Genomic DNA, 10,918 nt, shown 5'->3' on the forward strand with positions numbered 1-10,918 from the left:
TTGTCCACGCTCTGCATATCGTCTGTAGGGTCATCCAACTCAAGGAGATGGCGACTCCATGGACGAACGAGCAAGATCGTCTGCCAGGCGGGAGGCGGCCTTGCCGGCGAGAACGGGGTGAACTTGTCTCCTGTGGTGATCTGCAGGTCGTGAAGCCCGTCCGATTTGAGTTCATATGTATATGCGTCCTGGTCTCGACCTGACCTTTGCCTGGCTTCTGTGACGGGGAATACCATGCAAGGCAGATGTAACCGGCGGTGCGCAAAATGGGGAGCGTTCAGGTAGTCGAGTGTCTGATACAATTTCGAAGCCAACTCTAGAGCCACAACACCTCGCAGCGAGGAGACCGATGACTGAATCTCATCTTCAGATACAGATGGTAGCTTGCACGGTGGAGTTTTGTATGCAGTGATGTCGGCTGGTAGACAGCTGTTGAACTCTGATGACTTTCCGACCCAGTCCAGGGCAGTAATGTCCCCCGACTGAGCTACAATTTCTTGCAGGAGCCTCCCGAGTGCGTTCTGCTTCTTCTCGCCGTAATCAACACGTAGGCGGACGCCAAAGACGCCGGATAAGGAGTATGCAATATCTTCCTGTAACGTGGTAATACGTGTCGACGCCCACTGAAGTTTCTCTCGGGCGTCTCTCATCCCGGAACGGAAGGCCACGACAGCTCGTCGATCTATGCCCGTTGCGTACTCCAACTCCTGCATTATTGCAACGGAATCCTTGTGGTTGGGAGTGTGATGATCGAGGTAAAGTGTCCAATTCTTCTGGTAAAATAGAATGACTTTGGGAGCGAGGAATTCTTGAACCGTCCATCCGCGTGTGTTCCAAGCGCTATTTGCCAGTGCCCCAGACTTTGAGGAAGGTAGAACGTCCGACAGGTAGACAATCGTGAGTGTGGAGTGGTGATACCAGATGAACATGGAGTTGACCGATTCTTGGAGCTCAACATTGTTGCTCTTATCGATGCAGCATGTATCGCTCCATGCCCAGCGATACCCCAAACCACGAGCAGTTTTACAGAAGGACTGCAACTTTGTGATGCCGCCAACCGGATCCAAACCATAGACAACCTTGCCTTGGATATCCTGCAACAGCGGCTCCTTCCCTTCCCACCTGTGTGACAGCATGGCATATTGGAAGTACCTCCTTACCACTACTTCGATGCGCTTCATTCGGTGATCTGGATACATGATTGTTGATGATACAAGCTCCTTGTAATTTATGCTCATTTTGAAGGTGCGAATCTGCGCCTCTCGATCGCATAAGAGACCGGTGGTGGTGTCCAGTACACGCAGCGGAGCATTGTCAAGTTGAGCATCGATGACCTTTCGAATAGCACGGTCCACTTCGGATGGACTGAAATACTGTTGGCGCAACTCTGCAGAAACAGTTAAAGCATGTTGACGTATGAGTTATTGAGGCTTACTTCGTGCCCGAGTATCGGGAGCATTGTCCAATTTGAAGAGCATGATTCGGAAGGCTTGTATTGCTTCATCGTAACGTTGTGCACCATGAAGCGCTGCGTGCTTCAAATTGTATCCGAGATAAGATAAAGAGTTGAGTTCGGTGACCTATATGTCACCACAATAAGTATAGATTAAAAATGACGAATGCCATCACACCTTCTGTGCATCGAGAAGTGCTTCCATCCATAGCTTTTTTCCCAACCTTGCTTTGCCGCGCTTTACAAAGACGACATCAGATGCAGAATCCATGTTGATCACTGCCGAGTAGAGGTCAATAGCCCTGTCATAATCGCTTGCAGCGAGGGCAGTGTCTCCGTTGGTAAGAAAGAGCGCGCTGCAGTCTTGTTTGAAAGCTGAGTGAAATACCGGTGAGGATTATAACCTCGGGTGACAAAACTGAAAACTTGCCAATGGACCAGTCAATGCAGCTGGCCTTCGTTCTTTCGTCGATGTTGTCCATCATAGATCTGTGTGATTCAAGAGCCTCATAGACTTTGCCAGCGGAAAGGAAAGCCTGGCACCGTTTTTGGTGTGCAGCGAGCCACAACGATTTGAGATCCCAGCCGAAGAGCTGCACAAGGGACTCAATCATGAAATGCATTTCGGGTGTGTATGAACGTACCACCACCAAGTCCTCGTATATTTCATGAATGTCCGATTTCGATGATAGATTGCTAGAGTCGAGAGCAGTAGTGAAATGGTCAACGGCCTCGTCGTGACATGCGCCATCCAAGGCTTTGATTCCGAGTTGAACACGTAGATATGCCTAATGTGCGAGTTGGAAAGAATCTTAGTGTTGATGACCCAGCGTGGCTGCATGATACTTACTTGCACGATATCACATGCGCGAGTATCGGCATTCGGACAACCGGCGGTGAGTTCTTCGAGGAGCAGGCTTGCCTCATCATGTTGATCTGCATTGAAGAGGGCGATGGACTGAAACACGGAATGAAACAGATTGTATGCGAGGTAACTGTGAAGTACCTTGATCAAGAGCAAAAAATGAACGGTTTCTGAATCTTGGTTGGTGTACATGAATGCAACATCAAATGCTGCCCTCGCGTCCTGAATGTCGCCTTTTCCGCAGAGGGCAATACCCTTAGAAATATAGCCTGTCAATGAGGGCTGAATGCTGATGGACTGTGTCACCATCGAGTTAGCATTTTGTAAGGGTGCATCAGTTGTATGACTCACCTTGATTGCATCCTGAAGGGCGCAGTCCCAGTTGTGTTTTCGGGCCATTACGAATGAGCGATGGGCGTAGAAAGTATGGTTGTTGGTATCTGCGTTGATCTCTTGCGTGAGTAGTTCCTCGGCCGTAGACAAGTCTCCATTTATGCATGCATCCCGGGCTGTCGTGATGGTTAGGATCTGCACGAAACATGCTCGAGTTGTGGAATATGAGACAAGGACAGAAACATGCCTTTAAATTGATGTAGTCGGGTACTGCCCACTCTGAGATCATCTTGTCACCACCTGCGCTGAAGATGTGCTTGCCGTCCACGGAGAAAGTGATACATTGCATCCAGGATAAGTGCTGGGATGTGGCAAGGGTTCTTCGATCTGAGAGCCGCCAGAGACGAACGTGGTCGTCATCAGATGCAGAGACGACGAGGGTACCAGTAGGGTCAACGGCAATGGCATTGATATCGCGAGTGTGGCCCGTCCAGGGATCACCGACCTGCTGCCAGGTCGTTATATCCCATTCACGTATGGTAGGATCGTCATTATTACCGCACGTGAGAAGGCGAGTGCCATCGGGCGTCCATGTGAGTGATATGTTGCGCGATGTGTGACTCTTGAAAGATGCGACGCGTTCCCTCGTGCCTGGATTATAAATTTCGATATTGTCGTATGTTGCGATGGCAAGATGTTCTCCAGACGGCGAATACCGAACGTAGATGACTTTACTACTAAACTTGATTGGATCTCCTTGTTGCTCCCAGGTTTTGGTATTCCACAGTTTTGTCATTGCGTCCCTTGAACCAGTGGCCAGCACTGTTCCATCAGGAGAAAAATCCAGCGAGATTCGACTGGAGTGGGCTTTGATGGGTTGGGTGAGTGATTCTCCAGTTTCTCCGTGCCAGATGATAACCTCTCCGTCAACATCACCGCTTGCTATCAATTGCCCATCTTGTGATACCACCAATTTCCACACCCGATTGCGATGTCCCTCCATCTTCTTCAACATAACACCTGTCTTCAGGTCCCACAGACGAAGCGTCTTGTCGTTTGAGCCCGTAACCATCCGTCGTTTATCGGGGAAAACTACGACTGCGCTTATGCTTTTTTCATGGCCTTTGAACTTCTGCAGGGGTGTGTGTAAGGCTGGTAATGAGTTCGACGGGAATTGATGGATCATGAGTGATGAGTGAGTGGGAGTTAATTCACTAAAGATACGGAAAGCAAGGGCATGCCTTTATATCTAAGCGAGCGGTTCATCAAAGCGGAACAAAGGGAATTCCATCGTCAACGGAGTAGCACCCCTTACACCTCCTTCCCACACACAAGTGAGAATGGGTGTGAAACCGAGTGCAGACATGTGAAAACGAGCGAAAATGAGTGCAGACGTGTGCGGATGAGCACGAGCAAGCACAGAAATACACAGATATGAAAAAAACAACTAGAATGACTAAAAATGAGTGCGAGCGAGTGAAAACAAGTGCAGGTAAGAAGAAACACTCACAAGTGAACATATGTGTGCAGACAGGCACAAGCGAGTGCAGAACATGAAACATGGAAAAAAACTAGCTAGAATGGGTAGGAGTGAATAAAAATGAGCAGTATGACACTTACGAGCGAGTCTAGTACCGTATAGGCTACCGTGACTACGTATACGAGTCTGTTCGGCCACGAAATTTGAGCGCAGCTGCAATATATCAGTTACGAGATTGTATGAGATTACAATATTTCCCTTCATGTGAGAAGTCTGGAGCCAGTATTGAAGTCGCTCCATCTCAGAGTGAGAACGCTGTGCGTACGCGCCATTACAGCCTGGAACTATCAATGCCGCAACGGCGCAACCTAAAAGTAACAACTCCCATTTAGATATTTCTGGTCCAGATATAGTAATCATGATGAACCTAGGTATGATGTCCGATGACACAGGCCTTATGACAAAGTATTGCATCAGCCTGGTAACGATTCGACCACAAATACACGGTTCTCCAGGACACATTGACTGACTATATTTTCCGGTGCGGTCACATAGACGGGGCCAATAGACTTAGACGAACGAAGGTCACTGCACCTTTCTACTATACAAGTTTGATCGTCAGGGTACAAACAAAAATCGCTCAGAGATCCTTAAGAGACTCCATACAACTACAGTATCTCCAGTGTCCTGATGTCCGTCATGTTTTCAACAAAAGTTATGTCTTTAACCTGTGCTTTGATATCATGATCCGACGCGATCCTCTTGAATTGTCCGTTGGCCTGCCGTGCGAGCAAGAACGCACCAAAAGGCTGTCCAAGGCGAACAATCAATCGTAATGCTCGCGAGTGAAAATCCGAATAAATTGGCTTAATTTGCGCAATAGGTGAATTGCGCAACGGGGAAGACCGATTTTCCACGCTCTGCGTATAGTCTGCAGGGTCATGCAGGTCGAGCAGATGGCGACTCCACGGGCGAACAAGCAAGATCGTCTGCCAGACGGGCGGCGGCCTTGCCGGCGAGAACGGAGTGAAATTGTCTTTTGTGGTAATCTGCAGGTCATAAAGCCCGTCTGATTTGACTGCATACACATATGTGTCCTGGTCTCGACCGGTCATCAGCCTGGCTTCTGTGACAGGAAATACGATGCAAGGCAAATGCAACCGGTGGTGCGCAAAACGAGCAATGCTCGTGTGATCAAGCTGGACATAGAGTCTCGAAGCCGAAGCCACAGTGAAGGAATTTTTTCGCAGCGAAGAAATCGCCATCTGAATCTGATCTTCAGACAAAGATGGTGGGGTATATGGCGGGGCTGAATATGAGATGATGTCGGCAGGAAGACAACTATTAAACTCTGATGATTCTCCAACCCAGTCCAGGGCAGTAATATCGCCCGACTGAGCTACGATTTCCTGCAGGAGCCGCCCGAGTGCGTTCTGCTTCTTCTCGCCATAATCAACACCTAGGCGGACACCAAAGATGCCAGATAATGAGTATGCAATGTCTTCTTGCAATGTGGTGATACGTCTCGACGCCCACTGTAGTTTCTCTCGGGCGTCTCTCATCCCGGGACGGAAGGCCACAATGACTCGTCGATCTATGCCTGTCGCATACTCCAACTCCTGCATGATCGCGATGGAGTCCTTGTGGTTGGGAGTGCCATCGTTGAGATAAACAGTCCAATCCTTCTGATAGAAGAGAATGACTCTGGGAGCGAGGAATTCTTGAACCGTCCATCCGCGTGTGTTCCAAACGCTCTTTGCCAGTGCGCCAGGCTTTGACGAAGGTTGAACATCCGAGAGGTATACGATTGTAAGCGCAGAGTGGAAATACCAGACGAACATGGACTTGACCGATGCTTGGAACTCAGCATCATTGCTTTTGTCGATGCAACATGTATCGCTCCATGCCCAGCGATACCCCAAATCACAAGCAGTTTTACAGAAGGACTGCAACTTTGTGATGCCGCCAACCGGATCCAAACCATAGACAACCTTGCCTTGGATATCCTGCAGCAGCGGTTCCTTTCCCTCCCACCTGTGTGATAGCATGACATATCGGAAGAATGACATCACCACTTCTTCGACGCGCTTCATTTCGATATCTCGATGCGTGATTGTTGACGAGACAAGCTCTCTATACTCTATGCTCATTTTGAAGGTGCGTATCTGCGTCTCTTGATCGCATAAGAGACCAGTGGTGGTGTCGAGTACACGCAGCGGAGCATTGTCAAGTTGAGCATCGATGACCTTCCGAATAGCGCGTTCTACTTCGGATGGCCTGAGATACTTCTGGCGCAACTCTGCAGAAACAGTTAAGGCATGTTCATGTATAAGTTATTGGGGCTTACGTCGTGTCTCAGTGTCGGGAGCATTATCCAATGTCGAGAGCATCATCTGGAAGGCCGCAATAGCTTCATCGTAGTGGTGTGCGCCATGAAACGCTGCATGCTTCAATTTGTATCCAACATGAGATGAAGGGTTGAGTTGGATGACCTGTGGATCACCACAATGAGCATAAGTGAAGAAACGATAAATGCCATCGCACCTTCTGCGCATCGAGAATTGCTTCCATCCACAGCCTTTTCCCCAACTTTGCCTTACTACGATTTGCAAAGACAGCGTAGGATGGAGAAGTTAGATTGATCGCCGCCGAGTATAGGTGAATAGCCCTGTCAAAATCGCTTGCAGCGAGGGCAGCATCTCCACTAGTAAGAAAGGGCGCGCTGCATTCTTTCGTGAAAGCTGGGTGAATTCGGGTAAGAATTGTAGCCTGCGCGACATTACGGACTTCGGACTTGCCATTGGACCAGTCAAGGCAGTCGGCCTTGGTATTTTCGTCAGTAGAAACCATCATGTATCGGTATGATTCCACGGCGTCTTGAAGTTTACCTGCCCGAAGCAGTGCATCACACCGTTTCTGGTGTGCCTTTTGCCACAAGGACTTCAGATCCCAGCCAAAGAGCTAGACAAGACACTCAGTCATGAAAACATGTATGCATTATCTTAACGCACCATGGCCAAGTCGTCATATATAAAATGAATGGGTGATCCTGATGAAAAAGCACTAGAGTTGAGAGCGGCAGTGAAATGTCCAGCGGCTTTGTCATGATGTCCGCCATCAAAGGCTTTGATTCCGAGTTGAACGAGAAGATATGCCTATTGTGCGAGTTGCAAAGATGAGTGTTGATGACCCTAGCGTGGATGATACTTACTTGCACGAGACAACACGGGAAAGTATCGACATTCGGACAACCAGCAGCGAGCTCTTTGAGGAGTAGGTTTGCCTCATCATGTTGATCTGCATTGAAGAGGGCGATGACCTGAAATATGGAATGAAGTAGAGAGTGTGCGAGGCAACTGTAACATACCTTGATCAAGAGCAGAAAATGAACGGTTTCTGAATCTTGGTCGGTGTACATGAATGCAACATCAAATGCTGCCCTCGCACCCCGAATGTCGCCTTTTCCGCAGAGGGCAATACCCTTGGAGATATAGCCTGTCAATGAGGGCTGAATGCTGATGGACTATATCACCGTCGAATTAGTCTTTCATAAGGAGGCCATGATCAGTGCGTATATTTCACCTTGATTGCATCATGAAGGGCACGGTCCCAGTCTTGTTTTCGGGCCGTAACTAAATGAGCGATGGGCATAGGAAGTATAGTTGTTGGCATTCTGCGTCGATCTCTTTGGTGAGCAGTTCTTCAGCGGTAGATAAGTCTCCATCTATGCATGCAATGCGGGCCGTTGTGATGGCTAGGATCTGCACGAAACATGCTCGATTTGTGGTATATGAGTCAAGGAGGGAAACATGCCTTTGAATTGATGTCATTGGGTATTGCCCACTCTGAGATCATCTTATCGCCACCTCCACTAAGGACGTGCTTCCCGTCTACGGAGAAAGTGACGCATTCCGGCGAGGATGAGTGCTTAAAGATGGCAACGGTTCGTCGATCTGAGAGCCGCCAGAGACGGACATGGTCATCAGATGCGGATGCGACGAGTGTACCAGTAGGGTTAACGGCAATGGCAAAGATATCGTCAGTGTGGCCCGTCCAAGGACTGCCGACTTGCTCCCAGGTTGTTGTATCCCATTCGCATATGGTAGGATCAACCTCACTGCCGCCAGTGAGAAGGCGTGTGCCATCGGGCGTCCACGCGAGTGACAAGTTGTATTCTTTGTGAGCCTTGAAGGATGCGACGCATTCCCTTGTGCCTGTGTTGTAAATTTCTACATCGTTCGTTGTTGCGATGGCAAGAAAATTTCCAGACGGGGAATACCGTAAGGCAGCGGGCGACACCACCACACTCAATTGGATCCCTTTCTGGCTCCCAGGTTTTGGTGTTCCATAGCTTCATTGTTTTGTCCCATGAACTTCCAGTAGCTAGCACTGTCCCATCGGGAGAAATATCCAATGAGGTGATTTCAGAGGAGTGGGCTTTGATGGATTGAGTGGGCGATTCGCCAGGTTTCTCCGTGCCAGATGAATAGCACTCCGTCAGCATCACCGCTTGCTATCAATTGTCCATCTCGTGATACCGCCAATGCCAACATCCCATTGCGATACCCCTCCATCTTCTTCAACACAACACCTGTCTTCAAGTCCCACAGACGAAGCGTCTTGCCGTCCGAACCCGTAACCATCCGTCGTTTATATGGGAACTACTGCGACTGCCCTTACGCGTTCTTCGTGGTCTTTGAACTTTCGCAGGGGCGTGGTGCTTGCAATAGGCTTCAACATTTTACTGGAGGTTGATAGTGTTGGGCACCGTCGAGGTGGACTTTGGAGGGATTTTGGGTGACTTTCTCTCAGCTCCAGGGGTGCGTGTATTGTGCATTTTATGTTGCTTCCCTGCGTCAACTCGTTTCCATAGATCTTCAGGTCACTTGAGGCTGTTTGCCTCCACGCCTCCATCACCATTATTACGGCAACAATGCTCCTGGTACCTCTGCACTGTATACATAGGCCCGACTCTTCGGTCTCCACGGCTTCCAATATAATGTATCCCCTCACATCTACTCGTGATAGGGCAGTTGCTACTATCCTGTATAGACTCAAGATCTGCGTGTGCACCACATGCAATCGAGTTTGTTGTACAGCCTCGGAATTTCTTTACTATCGTCACCCGAATCTAAAACTACCAACTACATCCCACAAGCAACGCGAGGTTCGTCTTGGCATCTTCCATGCCAACACAACATCCTGGTTACAGAGACCCTGATAGGGTAGATGACTCGCACGTCAACAACACTTTTAAATAGCCTATTTCTACTCCCCTGCTAAATCTTACTTCGGAAATAGAAATATACAGACACAGGACAAAAATATCGCACCTGAACACACGCCAAGGGCGAGGCTGTTCCTCTACATCAATACCACATACGGAGGCCCGACGAAATATCTTCCACAGATGTCAGTCTGCACAGCTGCGAATGCACCTATGTGTGCCTTATCCGTCTGCGGGCTGGTTTCATTCACATTGGGATAGCGAGGAAGAGTGGGGCTGCCAAGATGGCGGGTGAAGCCCCATATCAAGGCTATATTTTGAATATATCAAGACACTGAGGGAGGAGGGTCGACTGGGTGCCGTGTTAGGCGACAGCATCATGGATAGAAGACTCTTCGCCCATCCGCTTGACGCCCGAGATGCGAGTGGGAGGTCCGAGACCCACTACTTCATCTCAGCTTTGAGTTGCACTGCGTATTCAATGGACCGAGTGATGATTAACGAGGTGTAGGAGTTGATATTTGTTTGAAAGACAACGCACAAGCAAGCCAAAATCGAGAGAGGGTAGATGACGACGATCACGATGGGAAGAGTTTGATACATAGAAGGGAATGTCAGACGCAGAGAAGCAAGGTTAGATCCGCGCACGCAAGAGATGTAAGGTTTTATTTCAGGAATGAATCTTCCTGTAGTTCTTGGCTTTAGCACGACGCCCGTCCTCTCGTTGTATGCGATCGTGTCAATCCCGTTTCAGCGGGTATGACAGTGTTGAAGGGAGGCCCTCTCCGCACTCTCTCAAGACGTTTTGTAGCGGACACGGACTTGTGATTGAGATGGTGAAGGATCACATGGGTTCTCGGTGAGGGCAACTTGAAACCACGAGTACAAGTTTCGCCAGCTAGTCCTCAGCGTTGCTCGACGAGGATGCATTGGGCTGTGCAGTTACTTACTTCAATTCATCCTTCTCAACCCGACCATTTGTTCTGTCGTCCTCATAGCTCGTGGGCACTCAGAATGCCTGGTGTGCTCATGGTGACAATATTAGTGATGTTGTTTGGCAAAAGCCTTGAATCCAAACAACCAGATGTATTAGCACGGTCCACCCAAGTTCAACTATGACTAAGTAAGCCAAACGTGACAGGACAAACAATCTTTTCCTTTTACCACGCCTTGAACATTCACTCATGGATGGATTTTTCAGGGCCTATCTCGAGTAATCATAGCTAACCGTTTGGCACCAGAACAGATTATTCTAGAAATCTGCTCTCTTGTGGTGCGGATTCAAAACCTGTCGACATGGACAATTCTTCGGAGGTTCTTCCAGCAAGCGTCCTGGCCCAAGTGGTTAACACAACAGAATCAAAATTTGTTGCTGTTGTTCTTCGCAGGTTCGAAACCTGCCTAACAACAGCGTTTTTTTCTATCGGAACACGCCTTGAAGATTTACTCATGGACAGTTCCTCGGGGGATCATCTCAACTTCGTCCTCGCCAAAGTGGTTCCCACAACGGAATCAAAATCCGTTTCTCTTGGACTACGCAGGTTCGAAACCTGCCGAACA

At 48.8% G+C, this 10,918-nt stretch overlaps 1 protein-coding gene across 1 annotated transcript; it reads right to left on the reverse strand.

Annotated features, from left to right (window-relative positions):
* Positions 1 to 3,587: 3,587 nt before the first annotated feature.
* DFJ58DRAFT_755544 (uncharacterized protein) lies at positions 3,588 to 4,294 on the reverse strand. Its single transcript, XM_041388068.1, has 3 exons — positions 4,272 to 4,294; positions 4,184 to 4,222; positions 3,588 to 4,098 (listed from the first exon to the last, which is right to left on the reverse strand). Exons 2-3 carry the CDS (start codon positions 4,211 to 4,213, stop codon positions 3,901 to 3,903), a joined length of 228 nt encoding a protein of 75 aa, XP_041250973.1. The 5' UTR covers positions 4,214 to 4,222; positions 4,272 to 4,294; the 3' UTR covers positions 3,588 to 3,900.
* Between the last annotated feature and the right edge of the window lie 6,624 nt (positions 4,295 to 10,918).

The sequence above is a fragment of the Suillus subalutaceus genome (assembly GCF_016647625.1).
Source record: "Suillus subalutaceus strain FC151 chromosome Unknown DFJ58scaffold_2, whole genome shotgun sequence".
Lineage (NCBI taxonomy): Eukaryota > Fungi > Basidiomycota > Agaricomycetes > Boletales > Suillaceae > Suillus > Suillus subalutaceus.